The sequence below is a fragment of the Bradysia coprophila genome, unplaced genomic scaffold (genome assembly GCF_014529535.1).
Source record: "Bradysia coprophila strain Holo2 unplaced genomic scaffold, BU_Bcop_v1 contig_138, whole genome shotgun sequence".
In the NCBI taxonomy this organism is placed as follows: Eukaryota; Metazoa; Arthropoda; class Insecta; order Diptera; family Sciaridae; genus Bradysia; species Bradysia coprophila.
Genome location: NW_023503409.1, coordinates 4,201,589 through 4,226,575, shown reverse-complemented (window position 1 = coordinate 4,226,575; position 24,987 = coordinate 4,201,589). Strand labels below are relative to the sequence as shown.

Genomic DNA, 24,987 nt, shown 5'->3' with positions numbered 1-24,987 from the left:
TTTAAATATTTGAAAAAACCTTTTGTTGTCCGTATTATTACCAATATACGTTTCACCGTCACTGGCCGAACAATCGTCACCACTAGCAGCCAATTGGGCTAGCGATTCACGGTCCTCTAGCTCTTCCGATGCCTTCGGAATGTTTGAGACAACTTCGTATGTGACGCCAGACTGGGTGATGACATTTTCTCCACGTCCAAGCCACTTCGATTTCTTCAGACGTTCGGCAATGCTTTGGCGCTTGTATATGTTAAGTCCCACTCGTTTCCGGAGCACCAAATCCATTGGTGCCGGATGGGACAGTCGAACGGTTGTTTTCAGAATTAAATAGACGCGCTCGTTGGCTGTTACAAACAAACGAAAAAAAAGGTCGTAAGCTTGAAAGTAATTTTCACTAGGAAGAGTGTACCTTCAGTTATGCGATTGAGTGCTTGACTATCATGTATCGATGAATCCCAACTGGATATGGCACAAACATCTTTGTCCAAATGTTGCAAAATCTGTAGCGTATAAAACTTGTTTCCGTGCTCTTTCGGAAGTATTGAGTTAATTCCAGCTATTGAAACTTCTTCACTGGAATTTTGTGCAGATAAGTCGTCAGCTGTGAACAAATTTTCTCGTTATTTCCCATTCAAAGGTTACTGCCGGTGGCGCAATATTTTGTCATACCATTTAAGTCTAAAAATAAAACAGGTACGTGTGGTTCCATGCCGGGCGGAGGATCCCAAGATGCTGGTGCGCCTGGAATACCAGATCGAGGTGCTGGTACAAGAACTGCGTTTCTTTCTTCCGTCAACGAAACCCACTGATGCACTAAACTTAATTCTCGTTCGCGTTCTTCCTCGGTTTTGTCCTCTTTGTTGATCAGTTTTTGGATTTGTTGATCCAAATATTTTCTCCGACGTCCCAGTGCTTCACTCCATTTTTCTCTCAGCACGGTCAAGTCTTCCTCTTGGTACGAGTCCATTGGTTTCTGCAGTCTTGAACGTACCGTTACACTGCCAACAGCAATGCTTATGATTGACTGGCAAATTATCGGCAGAGTTCCCGAGTTCTGAACTGGTTTGACACGGACCTGAATGCGTCTTTGTTGGCCTTGTCGCAATTGGTAAACCCCACCAGTCAATACTTCTGTTCGATTAGTCACTTCAACCGGTGAATAGTCTCCATTGTCATTGAGTTCATGTATTTCCACCCAAAGTTCGATTTTCCGTGATAATTCTGCCCATCGATCTACTAGGGATCTTGCTTTAGCTTGCTGTTGTTCTACTTCCCATCCCTTGGAGCGAGAAAATCCAGCTGAACGATGGCCCCACACTTCAATTGACAAAGCACCTTCGGCACAATGCTCTAGAAACTCTTCGTTTACGGACACAGTGTAGTCTTGTGTGTGCTCGAAATTGAATGTCATATTTTGATTGTGACTTGGCAATTCTGAATTGATGACCGGTACGACTGTTTCCTGATGACCCCAGAACGTGTACTGACAAAACACGAAATTTGACAGCGATAACGGCAATCCACTGGCTACTTTTATGCTGACGCGGCAAGTAATCTGTTTGAGCAAAGAAATGGAGTTTCAGTTAAGAATATGAAACGAAAATTTCAATTGTTCGGTGTCGTACTTGGCTATTCATGTTGTCATTGTTGTATTCATCATCGCGACTGTCTGTTGAACTGTCCGAAGCTGCTTCACACATTCGATCTTGTGGTAATTGACCAGCAATCTTTGATATTTCCACTTGCAAACGACCAGCGACCTCGCCTTGTTGACTAATAATCGGCGTATGATAGTCGAGTTTCACATCGTGGAACAACACTTCGAGGAATATGTTTGCGACACCAATCAAATTGTGATTTTCTTGTGACTCGTAAAATGGATCGAGAGCCTTTACTTTGCCGTCATCCTAAGAACCGATGTCAATTTAATGAGTTTCGAAAGAAATTAACTAAATAAATCGGATGGGGGTGCGAGAAGTCAATTTTTCGTTAGTAGATTACCGATAATTGTTCTTGCGAATTGACTTGAAATTTTGCTTATCTGAAACCCAAATTTTTAATCAAATTTGAATGATAAAAACGAACAGCGGAAGTTGTATAAACCGTGACGCGCAACTAATTATCGATAATCAACTTGATGAAAATGCGACGGGGATTGTAAACACAAATGTTAGTAACTATACCTCATCATCGTCATCGTCAATTGACAGATCCATGATTGGCTTGATGGAAATGAAATTTTTTTAGTTAAAAATCAATGCGTTGAAATGATCGAATGCAATGTACAAAGTAAACGATACGTCCAAGAGATTAGGAACTTCAGAGTCAATTTCCGAAATACGAGTTTGTGGTAAGGAATTTGCTTTTTTGGATCACTGAAGTCATTCAATCTTTCGGCCTTTCTAAAGGAAATTTAAATAAATTGTACACTCACCAAACCAGCCATTATACGCTCTTTGTACTCTTGGTACATTTCTCTCATATCAATGAGTTTGTTTTCCAATTTTTCCATTGTCCAAACTTGACTACCCGAGTTCACACGACGCACCAATATGGCTGGTTCACTGACGAAGGCACCCCGCTATAAATTGCAAGGCGAAAATTATTTTTCTGTAACTTCGGAAGTAAGTGAGAACCGTTACCCTTCGATTCGGACTCAAATTCGCTGGTGGAATTTGCAACGTAACACTGAACTTTGTTTGTTTCTCCATTTCTTCGGCCAAAAAATTTGCCTCCTGAACGGATCCATTTGCTCGCATAATATCGGCTTTCAGTTGACCCAACGACCGTTTGAACATTTCGTCGCGTTCCTATTGGGAAATTCCATTTTTAGAATTCATTTAGCGTTCTATCATGCTCAATCATACCTGTGCCCATTTTTCCACCCTCATCTGAGATGTCGGAGTGTTTGGTGTAATTTTACCCAATCGCAGCGGATCGTATGGAGCATATGGTGCGTATGGAGTAGTCGGTGATAAAATATTTCGTAATTGTTGGAACTGTCTCTCATATTCCTAGTAAACAATTCATAAAACGTATTAGCTTTGCCCTGAAGAGTACATGTCATAAATTCATACTTGTCTTTGCTTCTCCAGTGCAACTTGTTTGTCTTCTTCGTGCTGTTTCTCCAATCTTTCAATAGCCGACTGAATCGGATCGTTAATCATTTCGTTCTGCATCAGCTCTTCCTTTGCAAATTCGTAATCTAACGGTTGAGCGGGCGTTTGTGGTTCGGATGTTAAATGTACCCCAGTTGTGGCACTCTTTGGACAATTGACTCTAAAAAAATGGTGATTTCCCCACAATATTCGGTCACCATGGTGCAGAGGAGTCTTTGCTGTGGCCGCCGAACCATTGATAAAGCACCGGGCATTATTAATTGACTCCATGAACAGACCGCCATCCTCAATCGTAATCACACAATGTTCGTCTTGAATACCCAAACCAGACAACTGAATATCAAGCTGTTGACTCATTACACTTCGACCACCAACCAAAGTACGTTCCTGTGTGAAATGGAAATTATTTTCATACCGGCTCGCTTCATCCACCAAGCAATAGTTACCTTCAGATAATAGACAAGGAGTTCGTTTAAGGACGGATCAGCGTTTAAATTTACTAAATAATATTTGTTCTTTTCCACTTTGATACCACTGGCCTGCACACTTATTCCCATCTTTTCTAGCGCTTGCTGCCTTTCATTCTGAATGCGTTCTGTTTTAACTAGCTTCTCTTCCCAAGTTTGCGAAATTTGCTTCATCAAATTTTCACTTTCAGTCAATTTGTCGTGGATATCGACTCGTTGTGTATCGCCAACGGGTGAACCCTGCAAAAAAGTAGGTTGACATTATAACAGGTTGAAATTTGAATGTCGCGTCACTAGACTTACGTTGACACTGACCGTCGCATGTTTCAACATTTCTCGGAGAGCTTCCACTTCCATTCTGAGTTCACGAATAATACGTGCATTCGGATCTTCATTGACAACAGCGTGGTTAACAATTCGTTTCGCACGATCGGCATATCTGTTTGATAGTGAGACTCATTAGCATGATAAAACGCGCACAAATAGCTATACACTTACCGTAACGTCGACAGAGTCTCTTCGAAATTGTCTTCGGCTGGTGAAATTGTAGCTACCATGACAGTCTTCGAGTTTCCACCTAGATTGTCTTTCAACAACCATGTTAAGACCGAGTCTCGATATGGTACGAATTTATCGTTCCGATTTTTACCACTAGATTGATCGGCCAGTTTGGAAATGACCAATCCTAATGTCGTCAGTGACCTTAAATCGAACAAAATGTTTGAAAATAAACATTTCCACCCGCTTAGTGGATTGAAGTCTCACTTGTTAATATTTGATCCTTCTTTCAGTCGATCACCGACAGCTCCGGTTTTAACAGCTCGTTCACTACCAGCTAAATCTACCAAAGACATTCTTGACGCTTTTTCACCCGTAACGCCAGACAGTTGATCAGTTATTGTTTGCGTTAGGACAACGGAGAAAACAGCATGCGATCGAGACGATTCTGCGTTCATATTTGTAGCAGCCACTGTTCTTGATTTGTTTCCCTCCGTCATAAGATTGTCAATATCTTGAAACGACGATACAGCCAATTGTGACAGACCGTCCACATATGGTCCGAGTACATTGTGCTCCCGTACTTTTAGCGATTGTTTATTTGGTTTCGGGTCGAGTAGATCGTGAACTTTTTCATTGTAAATTTCCATGTACGACACTTCGACTTTGTACGATAGATCGGGGGTCTGTTTTTGTGCAATTGAGTAAAATAGTAGATCACAAAGTCTAGGTATAATTCCTTTGTTGTCCTGTGTACCCATCATTGTATATGACTTTCCAGATCCTGAGAAAAATAATTTATTGTTTGAGTGTGAATACAATGGGTGTGGAACATTAACAGTATTTTTAACCGTTGTCAGTTTTCTTTGATCGTTCGAACTAAAGACAAAAAATGAAAAGGCAAATGCTTAGTTTCATTATCACAGTTTCATTATCACAACTTCGAAGGTACATTCCAGAGAAACTGTAGAATGCTTCAATATCAAATTAAATTTAAACAAAAATTCGTCCTTAATGACATCAGCATTTATATATATCTGAAGCATAATTACATTATTCAGGAATTAGTAAACCTTACGTTTGTATACGATATGTTAAAATGTGCTTAAAATTACAGTACATTGCGAGATAATGTTCTCTCATATATTCATACACTGGCAATTCTCATGGTTTCCCCATATTCCCCATATATATACGAGAAAGTTGCTTAAATTTAACAATTTTCCAAGGAAACCACACCGTTGTGTAACGAAAAGCTCTTTCACTGAAACAGCGATCAAACCGACACCGATTTAAGGTTGTAATGTATATTCCACAATTTTCGTTCGTTCACACTAATAGTCCGGGGTGTCAGGCTACATTTTCAATTTAACTTTGATTCTAAAGTAATTTATTTTGCTTTGCCGATAAGAAACGGATGCTTTTACTAGTGTGCTTTTATGTGTCCAACCGGAATGAAAAATGTCTCATAAAACCGATTGTCGAAGCAATCACCAGACGTTATTAACTTTTCTGCCATTTACTTTACAGAAGTTCTTGGAAGAGAACGATAACCCTGACTAAAAATAGCATTTTGCTGTTGGAATTTTAATGACATTGTAAGAACCGCGCATTGGAAAATTTCATGTTTTATTAATACATTTGTCAAGTAATATCGGCTTAATAAAATTAAAGGGAAGGGTTTATTCACTGCTAAGATATGTTGTTTTGGCTGTTGTTTTCTGGCAATATTAGGTTACACTTCGATGAAACGAATATTCTCCGCGGCATAATAAATTCGATTAAATTTTGTTAAGAAGATAGTAAAGTTTTTACTTTGTTTGTATCCATTCGATTAATTGAACAGATAGAATCAATTTATTTTGATTAAATTTGTAAAGTGAAAGCGCTTACCGAGTGTGTACGAGTTTGTTAGAAGTTATTAACACAAGTTTTATACCACCCTTTTAACATCCAATCTATTTTCTCAATTTTTCAGAAGTGTACAAGGTCAGTAATTAGTTTGAATTGACAATTTTTACTCACAATACCTCACGGAAATGAATCATTACCTTATGACATTTGCATGTTTCATTACCTCGGGTATCAGCGAGTAATAGCACATTAACCATTTCGAAAAGTTTTTGAAAAGACATCTTTGTTGAACGACATTGAGACGTCTAAATGGAAGGGTTTATACAAGGCCTAGAGGTATTTTACCGAAATGGTTTCTTGTGACTACAAACAAACGCACAACGAATCAGAATAAAAATTTATTATCATTGGAGTATCACATGCTGCACTACGGAATGTTACACTGAATTCATCTCTATAGAATCGGCATTTTATGTATCTTAACCTGTTACAGACGGCAAGCATATGTCCAGTAATATTATCAGGTCTGTTACTTCCATCTATCAAAGCATTTTTAATCTGTTGATTTCAAATCTTGTACTTCAATTTTTTAAAACATTCGTCTTACTATATAAAGGACCATAGCTTGTCATTATTTTTGTCGTCGTTATCGATAGCAGATGAACAGGTTAACAGAGTTATCCTTCAACCTTCGCTAAAAGAGATGCCATTATGTTATTTAATTGTATTCAATGAAGCGCTCCAAAGCATTCAAGTTCGAAATGCCGTCTCGACAAACATTTTATGACGTTAGAAATTTCATGTCCATTTATTGGAAATAAAAATCGACTGAAGACTCAATAAAATACGAAAAAATATGCAAATAAAAAGGGAATTTTTTGTGTTGTGAAGCGAAAGAAGTTTGTTTTTTATTACCAGACTATTCCCTTGTCATTAAGTTGTATTGAAAAGCATCATAAAGGAGGATTGTATAAAGCAAATAAATAATTGTGATGAAAACTACGATTATATTTGACCTAAATTCTCTGGAGACTTTACTGGGAGCATAAAACCAAACTTTCGCAATATAATTCGAAAATGGGGAAAAAAGCGAAGAAACGTAAGAAACTACAACTTCATTCCTGATGGAAATTTTAGTACGAAATACGTGCCAATCCGGCTATACATTACGGATATACTCGCCTTCTCATAGTTCATTTAAACAATACGGCGACGATTCTGGCATGCTTGATGTAATGCTTGTTTGCCAACAAATTCGAGGAATGTATGCCTTCTATACGAAATATTATTTTTTTCCCAACTCAAATATGCGATCATGATGTGGTAAATGTGCTAAGATACGTGCAGTATGTTTGTGACAATGCTAAACGATATTGTGTTGTTGTTAGAGGTGTGCGCCGATCTTAAAATAATCGGCGGCGGTGCGCCGACTGGTAAGGGTTCGGCGGTGGCGCGCCGAGAGAAATTTATAGTCGGCGGCGGTGCGCCGATCGGCGCGCCGATAAATTTACAAAAAATCTAAATTTTCGAAAATAATGCAAAAACATTTGAAAAAGCGTGCGCAATCCTTTTTACGAACACTGAATTCTTACTATCTTGCGATCTGAAGTATCAACAACTTATACAAGGGGAATCAACCGAGACATATCTCACCTTTTATATTTTGAATGTACAATCACTGACCTTTTATTTTAAAAACATCTGATTTAATGAATCCACGAATGATTAGTGAGTTTGCGTAAATGACATATAAGCGAGAAGGCTGCAAAGCGCAACCAGTAAAAAACGATCTTTTCAAAAACAAGTATTTACAATAAATAAAAATCATCAACTCTGTTACGCCCCAAAGTCCCCAAAATGCAACTAGCGTTTCTCCGTTGAATTGCAATAGAAATCTTTTGTATTTGGTAATCCATGGAGCGTTGTTCGCCAGAAGCTTTTCTCATTAATGAACAAAATTTCTTAATTAATGTACTTGTTTCGAGACCCATGCAACCTAGTGATTCAAAAGCAATAGGTGTAAATAAAAAATTTTCTTTTAAACGTATGTAATGATTATGCTTGAATCTTTCAGCATTATCTGCAATTGATCCAGATTTTTTGGATGATTGATTTATCTAATTTATCTAATGGTTACATCGCACAAAATCCCAACGTCCGGTCTTTTACCGTCATCTCTAGAAATGCCCGGAGGTTGTAACAGATTGAGCATGAGAAAAGATTTTATTAACTTCATCATGTCCTGGAATCCATCGTCCGCTTTTTTGCAAGATAAACCGTGTAAGCCATCCTTCATAACCTATAAGCTATAAGTCAACTTACAAGTTGGAAATTTTAAGTCACATCATCATACTAGATGTTCTGCAGGTTTGTTATTTCCAACTTATAATTTATATGTCATTTACGCAAACTCACTACTATTATCTTTCGATTTATGCAATAACCGTTCCCGTTGTCTTTAGTCCATCTTCTATGTAGGAGTGAGTTCGTAGTAGAAGGTTTTCGCAAATAAGAGATTTAGATAAACTTAAATTTATAAGTAATAAGTGTATTAGCTGAGCAGCATAAAGAAACCTGACTTATAAATTAAGAGAGATAAACATTTGCTCAAACCTTGTACTCAAGCACACACTTTTGTATAGATATTTCAATTTAACTTTATATTACCGCCCATTAAAATGGTTGAAAGCAGTAAACGTACAAAATTTCGGCGCGACGAAAATACAATCGGCGGCGGCGGCGGCGTGAGCTATTATTTTTCGGCGGCGGCGCGCCGAAAATTTAGCAAAAAATCGGCGGCGCGCCGGCGTAAAATCGGCGGTGCACACCTCTAGTTGTTGTTATACTCGGTCTGCTACTGTATTGAATATTATTTTAAATATTATTTAGATGGAGCAGTTAAACTACGGTTATTTATAATCAATCGTCAGGGGGTTGACTCACATTGCGTGTTTATGGTTCATGTATGGAAAAAAATCTGGGTGTGTATCTAAACCCATTCCATTTAAATTGAAATGAAGACACGTTACGTCGTCATACATATAATACGTTGGCCGAACGGTAGGAACCGTTTTTTTTCGTATTAGGCATAACTGTGTCACAGCGTTACAAAATTTTGTCGATAAGGAAATGTATACACAAACGTCGATACGACATCGGTAAGCATTCGACGTTGTATAAAAAGTCTTGAAAGGGTTGAAGCACCATGATAGTACTATTTAAATATAAAAATTCGACTGCTAGTAGTATTCATCATTCGTTGAAGTTTCCATAGTTATGGCTTTACAAATTTGATCTTTATTCAATCGAATATGGAACGAGATATCCATACCAAATCAGAATAATACAAATTGAATTCATCTCACATCGAACGAGTCGGTGAAAGAATCAACATTTTGAGAAATATCATACTGATTCGGAATGGGATTGAAGGATATATGTGTTGTGTGTGGTGTGGTATATGTATGTAAATACGGTAACTGAAATTGATTATTTATTTGATGTATGTGTGATAACAGGAGAAAGGTGGAAATGTATTTGATAAAGGAAATAGGTTTGGAGTGTGTCAACAACGCGATGAAATAGTTGATTTACTGATAAATATTTGCGTTCTCGAATTAGTCAACTGTGTCACTCATAGGAAACACAGAAAATGAAATACAATTTAAGTATTACAAGTGACATATGATCCGCATCTGGCGAACAATTTCAAACTAATCACATTGAAGCGACCTCATCTGGATGAATGTCGGTCATAAATTACGTAACGAAAAAAGTCAGAGTTCCACAAACTCCCTTAAGCACAACATGAATAATTTACCTGTTTGACCATATGCAAATATGCATGCATTATATCCCTGGAATGCATTCTGTAAAATGTCCCTGCCAACTGAATCGAATACTTGCTCTTGTGAAGCAAAATGCTGTGCAGCCGGATCGATCGAATAGAAGCAATGGTCGAAGGCAAATGATTTTGGTTGTTTTCTGAAAAGATATAAAAAATATAAATTAACTCAAGTTTACGATGTGTCCTTCTAATTCAACTATTCTTTTTAACTTGGGCGGGGGATATAAATGGGTTTTTGAAATGGACTCGTTGTTTAAGAGGAATTTTAATTAAATTCCGTTGAGCTTTTAAGCCTGTAAATTGTTGAAATTAAAAAAAAACCGCAAATTGAACACAAAATGTATTTTCCTTCAACATTTTTTTTAGATTAGAGAAATCGGAATTCCCTGTTTTTCATTTTCCTAATATACGTGTGTCCCCGTTCCTTTAACTGTCGCAATGCTACATCGTAATATCTAAAGTTTTGTGCGGTTAAGTACGATCCTTTCTGAAATCCCGTAATGTGTGTGAGTCTTTCAACCGTGACGCTGTTACACGGCAACAGTCATCGTGAATACAAATGGAAAACCATATAATGTGTAATTCATTACAGTGTAACCTACGACACACAAAAATATAAAAAGAAAAAAAAAGAAAAGGTTTTCACGATTACATTTCCATATTTCGCAAAGCACTTTGCTTATCCTTATAAATTCATTCATATTATTCAGGAGTGGATGTATACAATACAGCAAGTGTTGGAATTGACGTTACCGCTCCACGAAACAAAGGATGCGTATGATGTTTGGAATTTATTAAGGTGATAGCACTTTTTCATATAAGTAGCCTCTTATCTTCAATTTATTTTTATATGTGCCGCATGGCAATAATATTTGAATTTAATTTACACTCAGGCCCAAATGTAACAAAAGGAATAGAGAAGCAACCTCAATATATGTTACATTTGATTACATTTGCATGAAAAAATATGCGAATTTCACTTGCTCTCGAGAGTTTTATTTATAACTTATGACACACTGGAAACGATTATCTATATTGTTAAAATGCGATGTTTAAAGAAACAACATGGAAATAATAGCTCAGCGTATCGGCTGAAGTTGTAAAAGGATATTTTAAACATAGTTGTTCCGCATACCGAGCACCGAGGAGGAAACATTTGTCATTTTTATAATATTTTTTTACATTTTTTTCGTTTCTTGATTTTTTGATTGTTTCTGATTTTTCCCCAGAAAATCTCTTGATTTTTCTGTACATTTTTCACGAGTTTTGACCCTATGGTAAAAAAATCAAGGTTGTACTCAATAATTACAAATAGTTGTTAAGCCCTCACAGCACTTTATATTGAAAAAAGTGAAATGTTTGAGGCCTCGTATGGACGAAACGAATTTAATAGTTTCGATTACACTGCTAATTACACACTTCTTTACTAACTGATTCTGACAAAATTAGATAGATTTTCATTTAACTGAAATGTTATATGCTCTGGAAATTTGTCTTTGAAAATTAACGAGCTAGTTTTGACGAAACAACAAGAAGAAAGTGGTAAATTACACAAATACATGACATCGAAACTCGGAATTTATTGATGCATCTCTACGAAACAAATGTAAGTTCCTTCTTGTGTAATTATTAGCCCTTGGGAATACACAAGACATACAATTTCCGTTATGTGAACCACACATTTGTAGTTGCCTAAAAAGTCACTCCTGTCGGTACATTGTAGAATTTATTGTTTTGTCGCAATGTGAATCAGTCAATAAGAGCGGTAATCCACAATAAATATAAAAGTTAATTTATTTTTGCGCTGAAACGATTTAGTCATGGATCAAATTGAATTTATTCGGAAATACGCTCAATTCATTAATTTATCGACGGATTAGTACTATCACTGGAAACAAACAAGCAAACAGTACACCACCCACAAGTCTGTCGTAATATTGCTGGACATAATCCAAAATTAGGTGACGAGTACTGTTGTCTCAATTAAGCTAAGTATTATATAAATAAATGTATCACCTAACGACGCAAAGATTGGCAGAAAATGAATTTTCTAGATCAATATTCTGTCTATTACTTATAGGTGTCTACAAAATGTGAGACTGATAGACGATGTCAGAAAATTACGAATTTATCACTAATTATGGCTTTATACAGGTAATGCTTTCAACTGTTGCCATAAACTAACCAGCATCATCATGAAACTACCATACTCTTAATCAATGATTATTATTATTGAACATAGGACGCTAAAACGTAAAACTCATGTGCGAGGTTAACGTATCTCCAATGCACGTCTCGTCAGTACCTATTCTAATTTCTTTCTTTTTATTATTTAAATAGGTTTGTTTGAACATAACAGCATATAGAAGTTTTTCTTTTCGTAAGTTTTCAACGGTCTTTGAATAAAAAACTCAGAAAAAAAGTTTTTTTTTATTTCAAAGTTTCTTTTTTTTTGCAAGCAAATGGCTTGAGTGAAACATAAAGAACATCATTCTCGTTATAAATTTTTAATGTGCTTGTTGTACCGTTTATTGATTATTTTCCACTATGGATTCTCAGATGGTAGTTCATTTTTTTTTTCAAAATTTTCCAAACAACCATCATCATAACAATTGTATATCCATACTGACCGGTATGAACCGGTAATGAATTTTCAGTTTTACATATTTCATTTCAGTAAACTCGTAAACACCAAATTAACCTTCCACAATAGTCAATTCTGTTCCAGCACACAATTTCCATCGAAACAATTGAATTTTAAATTGAAAATCGAATTTTCCGCATTTTGTATCGACATAATAAGAGCACAGAACGATAAACAAACTAAAATTGAATATATATATAGGAACGGTTCGTTGCCGTGCTGATGTGATTGACATTTTACCCGAAAAGCTAAAATAATGATTACATTTTATTTTATGATTATTTTCGAATGGCCGTACTCTGACCTTTTCTAAAAATTGCCTTTTCACGTTAAATTGAAACGAGACGCTTTTCAATTTGCAGTTGTTAGTGAAAGGGGAAGCTTGGAAAGCGAATCGAAAGTACTACAGAATTGGGTTGACCAACTCAACGAAAATGGAACATTCATCAATTTGGCAAAAATTAAATTAGATTTTTGGGAAACATTTACGATGTATAACGGTTACACAGTTCCTTTATATACTGTACTTATGAACACATCGGCTAGATATACATTATTCCCTTGACTCTTACCAAGGGTCTTACCAAGCCAAAGGTCTCACGTCAGAAAATAGAGTAAGGTTGGAAAATTAATGTGGAACAGGTAGATCACCTTCAGTTTTTTGGTAATGCTTTTACTAATATAATGGAAATGTTAAGAGTAATATTACACTATTGCTAGAGTACTGTGATATCAATTGAGACTAATGCTAATTATACGATCTCTTCGATCTAAAGCCCAATGATGATCCATATTGTCATTATGTCTTCTACGTCTTCACGTTCACTATGATCAGCTTTATGTGAGATATATGAAATGTTCGCAAAAAACGGAAAATACCTACTGAAGTGTCTGTAACGCTTGTTGGCACCATAACAAAGGTCAATCTGAATCGAATAAAGTTTCAATCGACGAGGAATATAATTCCTGAGGTAGATGGACAAAATCTTTCCAATGATCTGGGAGAATTTTTGTCTGTTTTTTTATGGAACACGTTAACTTGGGGAATTCTGAACCGATTTTCCAGATTTGTGTTTGCTTAATTAGCAGTTTATAATGGTTTTATTTCAACGTTTAACTCAGTCAAGTGACCTGACCCATCCATAAGGTGGCACCTAGTTGACTGAATTTTCACTTAAAAAATTCCTTCACTGACTCATTTTAAAGTGAAAACAACTTGGATGACAAAGAATGTAGAAATAATGGAAAACTAAGTATCCGTGAACATTTTTCGATGAGCAATATGTAACCTATGCAGCATAGCATCACGATGATTTTCGATACATAAAAACAAAATGGAATTCTATTAATAAATGTACAAAACAGGATGCAAATCATAAAGAAAATTGCAATTTTTTGTTGTTTTCTTTTTCTCTTTTTTATTTTACAACGTTCATGACTGGTTTTAGCGTCGCTGTCACTTTAGCAGTGTCATCAACACTTCTTTGAATATTAAATTTTAGTCGAGTAGAGGTGGTTCACACATTGCAATTTGTTAAGTGACGTAGGTTTTATTTTAATAAAACTTCGCAAATCATTAAATTCTTATCATAAAAGTTTGTCAAAAAAGCGGAACTTCCTCTGGTATTTCAGCTAGGTGTTAGCATTCATATTTTACCCTGTGCCATTTCACAAGCTTTTATTGTGTATGAGTAAGACTTTTCAAATCGATTAACTGTAGAATTATAGTCCATTGTATTAGTCTTCGAAACGTTTCGAATGTTTCGATCGTAAATTTTTCGTTCAGTAGCTTGGCATCAAAAAGGCAATCTTAACATACAAAGGAAGGAAATAAATGGAAAATGTACTCGCGTATAACAATTGAAGTTGGAAGTATTTCTACCTTTCGTTGGTAACAGTTTACCTTTGCATTTAGAGCAAATTCACACAAAGAAAATACATCTTTAAACGAGAGAAACCATTCATTAAATTACATTTACTCGCCAATTTAGTATTATTTACTACCAATCAATGACTTTCAATAACGAAGTCGTTGATAGATGATGATTATCACGAAGCGGTAAAATACAGACAGTCTATATATAGTATGCTCAGTAGTGGATATAAGTGGAGTTCTTTTTTCAAATCGATTTTCCCATTCAATCTACCCTTGGCGTGTTAAATAACAACTACGGAAATGGGATGTCCTACATAACATTTAACTATAGGCTGATCACACCATAGTTCTTTTCCATGAGTTGTCAGTTCGTGTTTCTGGAGTTTTATGTAACTTCTGAACAAAAAAAACGAGTTTAAGTGATGTTGTAGTGTAGTTTCTTCGTTTGTTGTTTGTGAGATTCGGAATGATAAAAAGCTGAGGTTCACATTAAGATTCCAAAAACTCGCTCAACGCAGATTATAAATGAACCGACACTTTCTAACTCCATCAAATATTCAATGCTACCATTCATTGATTCGTGAGTCAGAAAATTAGTGCAATTTCGTACAGTCTGACCCAATAATGTTCGTCATTAGATGAATAAATAATTATAGCCATTCCAGCATGCAAAGTTTAAAATTATTCATGGGAGTTATGGTATCCAATTTAATGATACAATTTTGGAAGTGTATCACACCAAAATTTCCTTGAATATTAACAAGCTAAATTAGAAATTTATTCGTTCTTTCAGTCATCTTTAAAAAATTATTGAATGGACCTGGTCAATTAGATTTGTTTGACAATTAAGGCAAATATTTGGCCTTGTTCCTGTTCCCTAACTTTCCTTTCGTAATTTCAAGATCAATAAATCGTCTTCACTCAGCTTACACTGTATGCTCAACTTAAAATCATTCACATTCCATAAACGCGTTCAAATAAGTTTCGGTCAACAACATAATTTAATAAAGATGCGAACTTTTCAAGTTAATATTCACTGAATGCCGTTCAGTTAATCTTTAAAATCATTTTCACCTCCATTTATACTGTGGAAAAGTATAAATCTCTGACGATAAGTATGATAAATTCAATTTTAATGCAAAGAAGATGGAATGTTTAGCTTTTGGTAAAATTAATTCTGGCATAGAAAAACTCTACCCATCGCACCAAGGAAATATTAAATAAATCATGTCATAATGCATAAAAATATATGGCTAAGTATATACATAAAATGGCCCTACGATAAATACATTTAGGCATTTCAACGTCGGTAAAAACTTTAGATAACGTCGAAAGGGAAAAAAGTGCGGTTTTATCCACTTAAGTGAAAAAGTGATTTTTTTCGTATCCTTTTAGGAATGGAAAGTGTATCGCGACATATTTTTCTGTTTCTCCTTTTGTTTGAACTATATTATAGCCTAGTGTTTGATTTACTATGTAATGTTAGTCAATACAGGGCCTAAATTCTCATATGTTTGTAACTTTAAGAGTTCGTAAGTTGACAGTTCTTATGGATCAAGTTACGAATTCTTAAAGTTACTGACAGCGGAAGAATCTACGCCCAGGCTATATATTAACGTTTTATTATCAACATCGTTGTCGATAAAAGATGACTAGTCGCTTCTTTAACAGGAAAGTTCTGACATTCAGTGGCTGAAAGTCAGGGTCTTATTACAGATAAGTTCACTACATTATGATATTTTCTACATTGGTAAAAATGTTAAAAACAGAAAAACGCCCGTAACGCTTGAAACCAACCACGATAACTCGAGTCGAGTAATTCATGAAGTCATTTTCGTAGATGCATAATATTGGAGTAGTGAGATAGGAGTAATTCTCCACAAAAAATGTTTTCCTTGTTACCACAAGAACTTATAATAACACTTCACCGACTTTCAAATATTGGAGAATTGAGATGGGAGTATTTTACGAATAATTTTTCCCTTAGTATCTCGTTGCATAATATAGAAAAAAATAGAAGTTTCCAGCACGAGCTTTAAGCATAAACGAGTGTGTTCACACTAGTTTTGTTTACATTTGTAGACAATATTCAGAACTATTTCATCTTCAAAGAAACACCCAAGAATCGCGTGAACTTTTATGCTTTTGCTTTACCCATGTGTCAACATAACCCAACATTAAGCACCTTTTTCAGAAAATGGATTACTCTTATGTATATGGGCCGATTGGAGCGAACAAAACTAACAGTTTGCGGTCCCTGCACGATCAAAATTAATTTTTATTGAAAACATTTCCAGTCAAGGGACCTGACCCACCCAATTGGCGGGCCTAGTGTGAAAGCGTAGATTATGTGTTCAGAAACCTACGACAACTTTGAGGCAGGTGTTACCAATGACATAATAGTGGGATAGACAGGCCTTCTATGTAAATATTTTGTTCAAGCGCTGAAGCAAAAGCAAATACGAAATATTCAGTAGTGTGTGTGAGTACCTTAAATTTATGGTACTTACGTATTTTCGTACATATTTTGAAATGTGGGCGCGAAGGAAATTTGCATTTTCACTCTTTCTTCGAAATTGGTTTAAAGCATTTCTTTCTTCTAAAATTAAATATTTATCGAACTGAAATTTATATTTCATGTAAACAATCTCTCACTGTCCCCAAAATTGAACTAGTTTTGTGATTTTCTCCTTTTCGATCGAATAATTTTTTAGTAGAAATCTTGACGATCGGAGAATTCAATCAGTTGGCTGAATTTATTTCACGTTCAGTAGTCACGCATAATAAAAGTGTCAGCATCGTCAGTATTAAAATTTCGGGACATTTCTTTTTAAAAATTAAAAAATGTGTTGGAAAATTGTGTAATGAGGTAGTGACCAGTTTGTGCGAAATTGATAGTTGCAGCTAATAAAAGAATTTTTGTTTAAAGTGGTTCAAGTTAATTTCAAAAAGTCTGCAACAGTTTCACCAAGTTGTCAAAATTAAGTGGAATGTGTAAGTGTGTGTGTCTCAAATGTATATTACACAAAGTTTACTTTTGCTTCACGATTTCGTCTACGTAATTCCTGTCTATCCCACTATTATGTCATTGGGTGTTACTCAATTACATTTCAATAACATACGTTCCTTAAACGAATTTTTCCTTACACAGTCGAGTTAGGTTGATTGGCCTGTGAAAGTTTGGTACGTCGTATATGTTTGCGTGGATGTGCCACCCTGCCAACAATAGCGCATGTCACATTGCACATCGTCTATCATATTAAACCTTTCTACAAAAAAAAGGAGGATTAATCTAATTAGGATAATTCAAGCGAAATATTTCCAAATTAATTAAACTCTTATTGTCACGAGCCGTTAAGGAATGTAACCAACTTAATTGCTAAAGGAAAATGAATACAAAATGTGAGAAAATGTGATTATCCGTCGTCTTGTCAATATTATAACACCAAGTCGCAACGTTGAAAGTCTATGACAACAGAAAACTTTTCCGAGAAAACAATTTCATGATGGAACGTGTATAATGCAAACGTAGCACGTAATTCATGCTCAGAATCTGAGCCGCGGATACATTTCCCCATGTACTTGAAACATCCCATGGGAATAATTTAACGATGACAACAATAATCATAAATATACTTTTAATACTTTGGTGACGTGAATAATGTAGAACAAAGCCGTACCATAATCATTTTTTTTAAAACAGGAAACGAAAGAAAAATCGAGCTTGTTGTGGCTGGAAAACTAAAAACTGCAAACATTTAAATTTACGACGAGATGATGTATGAAACTCCGATTCAAAGGAAACACAACAAAAAGTTAGAACTAAAGAGAAAAAAAGAAGAAAAAAAATATTTTTTCAGAAACATCGTTGGGATTATTATTCATGTAGGTCAGGTACGGTACAAAACTCTTCAACCCAATAAAGGTAAATAAGTAAACCCGCACGAACACCGTATAGGATACGAGATACGATGTCTATGTCTATAGTGTATATTCAAGGCAAAAGAAAATGAATTCTAAGTATTAACAAAATTCCTTTTTTATTAACAGCTCATGATTAATATTGACAATAACATTGACGTCATGGTAATCCTATTTCCACCACATCAACAAAGAAGATTATATTTTTACTGTGGTCGGTGAGCTCCCAAGTGCATTGGATATATGTATTATAGCAAAAAGGGTTATTATGCTGCGATTCGATTACAGAGACGATGATAGCATACTATACACTTCACAAGCAAATACGTATTGCGATACGTAATACACGTCTTTTCATAGACGTTCGAAATTATAATCATCTGACAGCTATTTCAAACATCCCCTACCTTGTCACCAATTACATAATAAAAGGATAATCGTGCACGGTCTTCTGAAGTACAATAGGCGACGACCAAAGATAGAAATAGTACAAGATTGTTGCATTGACTCTTCGCTCTCTATAGTATGTAATGGATGGAAATCAGAGCCTATATTGTCGACAAACTGGAAACGGACTTCAATTCTATCGTTTCAATAGGATCTTAATGAAGATAACGTATTCCTATATCTTACTTGCTTAAAGAAAGATATAGCTTTCAAGAGCATTAAGCTTAAGATCTCGTTATTTGAGTTGTTGTTCGAGTCATGCGTACTTTAACGTTTATCTCTTTGTTATAACACAAACATTTCGCAGGAATTATGCAAAATCACGTTTCAAGCTAAGGTAACAGGTTGTGCTAAAATTAATAGTCAGAGTCAGGTAGAAAGTTACCCAATTATCCCTATAACTTCGACACCCACCGTTCCATATACAAAGTTATTTCACATCTGAAGATTGTATACGGATATAGGGGGATGTATTTGGATCCGTTGGTGGCCAAATGACTTTTACTGTAACTTAAAACCAAAGTTCTATGTTCAAATTCTACTGATTCTACTCTAATTTATTCATAGTCTTACAGTTTTACTGCATATAACATCAGAACTTCATTATTAACCTTTGTATTTTTCCATGTACGTTTGAAGTAGTTTACTGAAACCTTGAAATGGTTTGAATTTTCGGACGTATATTTACATAATACTCGAAAAGGTTAAGGACTAATACTTCCGAGAAGGTATAAATGTATGTAAGCACTTCCAAAAATTAAACAGTCGATATTCCATTCATGCGAAAAACTGTATCAAAAACGGTAAGAGATATGAAATGTGTCGATTATTGTAAATAGACGACATTACAGATTAGTCCGTACGAATTGACTACGCAAATACTTAAAAATTGTTGTTGAGTTATCAGTTTGTCCGAAAGCCAATTTTACATCCAAACACTTACTAATTACAAAATTTAGGTCACGTATTGCTCATGAGAGTTTTGCGTAATTAGTATTGTACCGTGTACCATCTGTAGATTTCAACATAGCCGAAAGAACACCAGTTCACACCAGCCACATCCAAAAATCATATGGTGAACGGGTTGTTATACAAATGATTCACCTTTATTGAAATTTTTCGCTCGTATACACTGAAAGTTAATTTGACAAGTCACGAGAGCCTAATATGGTTTATGGACGGTAAAAAAAGAAAAATTATTGTACAGCAGAGACGTGGTGTGCTGTTTATTTTTATGTGGATATTTTAAGGATTAGGTTTGAGTCAGCCGTCCAAAATTAAATTTCGGCCATTAATTCGTTGTAGCAACTACTATTTTGGTGAGAATTTATTTTTCCGGTTGTAGTAATTTGATTTATTTCGAAAGTTCTTCAAAAGTACCTGAGTCATGCTTTTGTTGGAATAGCTATGGTCGACCACAAACTTAAAGCTTTGGCTTAAAGAAGAAAAGAAGTTAAAACAAAACAAAAAAAAAACGTTTTCACAACAGCAAAATCTACATACGAAATTTCATTTCATAAGTGAATGCTACACACAAAGCATATTTTTTTAACACGCTGATGTTTTTTAAGGCCCATTAAGCTATTCATAAACTTTTCTCAATTTACAGGTGCATTATAAACTCTGTACGCTTATTCCACATTCACCAGAACTCTTTTAAAATACTCATGGTAAAAAGCTTTTCACTGTTTCAATGCACGGTTGTCTGATGTAAAAGAAAGGATTTTTTTAAAAGTATTGTTTTAGTCTAGTGCCTAGCGGTTTTTTAATAGAAAAATTTCACAAAAAGAAAACTTTTCATGCAAATTGTAATTGTATGAACAATTAAATGAAAATTCTGGTAATGAATCAATGTCCCAACGATAGGTGATTGTGAACATTAATGAAGCTTACGCTTGATTGTTTACATAACACAAAATAAGTGAAGTGATAAATACAATAACTAATTAATCGATAATTTCGCTAGTAGGTACAAAAGAAACTTTACTCAATTTTATCATACAATTAACTACCACATTCTGCTAGTTGATCAGAAACATACTCATACGTGACCTCACAAAATGAATTAACTGTTACCACAATTTGTCAGTTATGGAGGTAGTAAGCATAGACTTCTAGACAGAAATATGTAATGGTGAAACGACATTTTCGTCCAATCAAAGCAATGAATCTCTGTTTGGCCGAAGTTTTTGTTCCATGCATAAAAAAATCCCTTATGTGTGTGTAGTGATAATTGACAAAGGCAATGCGTTAATGGTATACATTTTGTTCATGACTGAATTTCTTTCATCTCTTAATGAGATCATGTCCCTTTCTTTACTTTACTTTCACTGTTACTAGGAACAATCTTTCAAAGTCATAAGACATAAATCCAATGATTTTATTATCATTGGTGATCTATTCTGTAGCATGCCAATTGAGCTACTTATATGCTACGTTACACATCGTGTTGGATTTGATTATTTGACCGCTGCGAGCTAATGTTTTTGGTATTGTACGTAAGTTCATAACGTATTCTTTCATGTTCACCTTTTATACCTACAAATGCTGTTGTTATTATAATTAAATCTTCAAAATCTCTATCTTACGATCCGAACCAAATTCCAACTTAGAACACCAAGCAACTTCGTGAACCGAGTTACTTTTAATTCGACTGTGTACCACTTTTATGGCCTCCAGTGCGAAACGTACGAAATGCAGACAAATACAACCTTTTGTATTCTTCATTAGAAGTGGCTAATTTGTATACAATGCTTGAGGGTGATTTCCTTATTTAGCGGAACGCAAGTGAAGAATTTTAGGTATTATGAAACACCGGGTTAAACTAATTCTGGGTGCTGTTCCCATAAATGATTCAACTTTTGATGAAATTTCGTGGTGGAAATATTAATCGAATCTAATGCGAGAAACGTTGATATTATAACAAAAAAACTATGTGGTAGACGTTCACATTACAGTTATTAAAGTTGGGTAGAAACGGTTTCACGACATTTCTCTCACGCATCAAAGAAATCCAATTAGTCTCGGAAAATTCGCAATCACAAACAGGTGAAACTGGTGGAATTTATCTCATGGAAAAGCAAAATTTGTCAGAAAAAATACGAACTTCTGCTCATCTGCAACAGGTTTCCGCAACAGACATTGGCAAATATAAAATTGTTTAATGAGGGAATTATAGTCGAAAATCCTAAGTTAAAGTCAAATACCCACACTGGATGTGTTAACCTATGTGTTGTTACAAGTTTACCACTGTAAAGTAAAATACAGACATATCCGCGTAAACACGAATACTATGCTCACTGCACAATCCGTTAGAGACTGGACTAAGCCATTAGTGATCGGACTAAAGGCCTAATTCGTCCGTTTTACTTCTATATACTCAGTGAAGAGTATAACCTGAAGTGAACCACAGCGAGCCGGTGACTTTCATTTTCGTTCCAGAGCTGAAATGCCTATCACAATGAATCTCAAAATAAAACTCAAAATAAAATAAAAATAGAAACAAACAGAGTTTATACACTCTTCCCTTGCCCATGGCTCACGTTAAGTGAATGAATGAAGAAAAAGAAGGCTGTTTCGACCTCGAGAACTAGCGGCGGTCCAAAAGTCAGAGTGGACTGACTATCTTCAGTTGTTTCCGCTAGCCTCTTACACAAGACAGCAGTAAATCTTTCAATTGAACTGTAGCGTTAGAAAGTTTACATAAGTAATTGCCATCTGCTGATGGAAAATCGGGCGTCAAAGAAAGCTACGCTGAAACATTCCCAAAAAACGTAGCACCAAAATAAGAGTAAAAACGTAAAAATCGAGAGCAAAAATTCACACAATAACACCACTCAAACAACAAAAACAAAACACATACCACCGCACAAACTCAGACTCAATCTCGTTGAAAAACTCTGTCAAGCTCCGATCGTTACGTCCGAAAAAGAAAAAGTGAAAGCCTGAAAGGTGGCCTTCCAGCCTCCTAGGCAAAACGAACTAAACAAAATGTTTCCAGCCTTCTACGCAGCAAAAAGCATTGGTTGAAAACAAAATAGAAAGCAGTGAGTGAAAACAAGGAAACTTCATAGCAAAACGTATCGTTGAAAATCTATTTGTGAAGAATGACCTGCCAACACTCAATTCGCAAAGATCAACTCCTTTCAGCACACACTCTAGGGAAAGACGTCAACTCGTGATGTAAAACACACCAATCCAACTCGTGATGTAAAACACACCAATCCAACTCGTGGGAACGAAGAGTGCATCATGACTCAATTCGTGGCAACGAAGAGTGCATTATGACTCAATTCGTGAAATCGGCAAGTGAAACACCATATCATCAACATGAAGAATCTAACCGCAGGATTTGAAGATGGCTGTACTGTCAAAATTACGCATTCTCGTGAGTTCCATGTTTACTTGAAATTCCATATTTTCAGTGGATTTGGCGAATGTTTTCTTTAAATGCTTCTTCACGATTCCGAACACAATTTCAATTGGATTGAAAAACGGTGTGTACGGTGGCAGGAACACCGGGATAATACCAATTGACCGCAGATAGCGAATTATTGCTGGATGACAATGTATTTTAGCGCCATCAAGGATCCAGACGCTGTGTTGCCCAGGATAAACCTGGCAAATGCCACCCAAAGCAAAATCCTTACAACTGTCGAAAAACTTTTGTCTCGAAAATGTTCCTTCCGTTTGGTACGTGTCCAGGAAGCCAGCCTGCCCCAAAAAACACAATAAAGACATTCTTGGCTTACGGTTAAATTCACCTTGAAAAATAAGTTTTTTCCCAACAATCCCGTAGCCTTTCTCTCGAATCAAACCGTGATTATCGACAGAAATCTCGTCAAGAAATACCAAATTTGTGTAGTGCCAATCGATCGCGTTCAACTCGTGGAAAAATTTTTCGATTTCTTTTTCTTTGATCTGGATCGCCCGAATCTCTAACGTTTTCCACGAGAAATTGTTCTGATGTAAAATCTTACAAATGTAAGATGCGGATATCGTTATGCCAAAATGTCTCTCGAATTTGAACTTAGCTTCTTCCAAATATAAAATTGGACATTCGTGGTAGAGATTCAAAATCTATTCCCGTTTATCTTGATCAATTTTCTTTGGCACCCGATTTGTTGTTTTTCTGCCCAATTCTCCAGACTTTTCATATCGTGTAATCCAGTTGGTTATAGTTTTGGGATCCTTGCGATAGATTTTAGCGATTTTCGATTTGTTGAAGCCAAGAAAATAGTACGCATATAGGCCATGGTACTTGAGATCGTCACTCGCGTGTTTCTTAGTTTTTTGTAAAATTAATGCCATTACAATCGTAGGATTACAGCAAGAACGATACTTTTTTCAAATATTTGATCAACGTTAGATTGATATGCTAGTCACAAGACATGTCAATGTGGATCGCTGTTGTTTGTTTTCATGGTGCTTTTTCTTGTTTAACGTGTGCATATTAATTAATGACGAAAAGCTTTTATATATTTCAAGAGTAAATTAAAACTGCATTCAGTCAGAAACACGTACGAAAGATTTGTATCACATCTACCTCGTACTTCGCTGTATTCCATGCAGAAACGTGTGTACACTTCGAAACTCCAGTCATTATAAATTTATAATGACGAATGTGTAACTCAAAAGTTCATTTCAGGGTAAGCTAAGGTGGCAACAACATATATAGAGATTTATCGATTAAAATCTGTCTCCTTTTGAAATAGACCTGCGGATGTTAAGTCATTTTGCATCGAGCAAATGTTCCAAGCAAACTAAAACTAACCAAACTCCAAAAATAGAACTAGATTTGTCTTTTACCGATTGTGGCAGAATATATGTCATAAACCACAAACAGATACATTAGATTACCCTACACTTAATGCCTCCATCAATTGTAATTTCCAGTAAACGTATCTCAATATAAGCCAAACATGCTCTCGGTTCTATCGATTCCATTAAATTTGTTTGCACAAGACTTTGTAGGTTTATACACCGACGAAATGACAAACAATATCGGTTGAGATTTCAGATAACAAAGATTGAGATACACAACATATAATGCTCCTTTGTTTAGATTCTAAATGCTACATTCAATCGCTTATCGCAACATGGACAATCACCTCTATTAGGTTTGTGTTACGGTTGCATATATTAAGTTATCAACGTATTTACAGCTCATAGTCTCCGTGGGTCAGTTATAGTGTGGGAGATATATTGTCAAAACCAAAACGTATTGAAATAGCAAAGTGGAGAGACGGGTTGTTCGTGCCCATCATGACTCATGAGTGAATTTGTCATGGTCTGACAACCAGCCATTGTGAAAG

The 24,987-nt window shown here is 35.6% G+C and overlaps 1 protein-coding gene across 12 annotated transcripts in view; it reads right to left on the bottom strand.

The window, feature by feature from the left end:
• Nucleotides 1–24,987, bottom strand: part of LOC119073428 (kinesin-like protein KIF13B) — a 45,277-nt gene that overhangs the window by 7,923 nt on the left and 12,367 nt on the right. For 4 of the 12 annotated variants that reach the window (XM_037178889.1, XM_037178891.1, XM_037178897.1 and 1 more), the window contains exons 3-16: nt 9,759–9,922; nt 4,352–4,868; nt 4,085–4,288; nt 3,890–4,025; nt 3,566–3,826; nt 3,078–3,506; nt 2,868–3,014; nt 2,643–2,810; nt 2,435–2,581; nt 2,184–2,222; nt 1,626–1,907; nt 670–1,555; nt 410–601; nt 42–344 (exon numbers count right to left, since the gene is read on the bottom strand). In XM_037178889.1, the coding sequence (XP_037034784.1) occupies nt 42–344; nt 410–601; nt 670–1,555; nt 1,626–1,907; nt 2,184–2,222; nt 2,435–2,581; nt 2,643–2,810; nt 2,868–3,014; nt 3,078–3,506; nt 3,566–3,826; nt 3,890–4,025; nt 4,085–4,288; nt 4,352–4,868; nt 9,759–9,922 (3,875 nt within the window). The remainder of the gene's footprint in view (nt 1–41; nt 345–409; nt 602–669; nt 1,556–1,625; nt 1,908–2,183; nt 2,223–2,434; nt 2,582–2,642; nt 2,811–2,867; nt 3,015–3,077; nt 3,507–3,565; nt 3,827–3,889; nt 4,026–4,084; nt 4,289–4,351; nt 4,869–9,758; nt 9,923–24,987) is intronic. The other 8 variants (XM_037178895.1, XM_037178900.1, XM_037178896.1 and 5 more) reach the window with 3 other exon arrangements.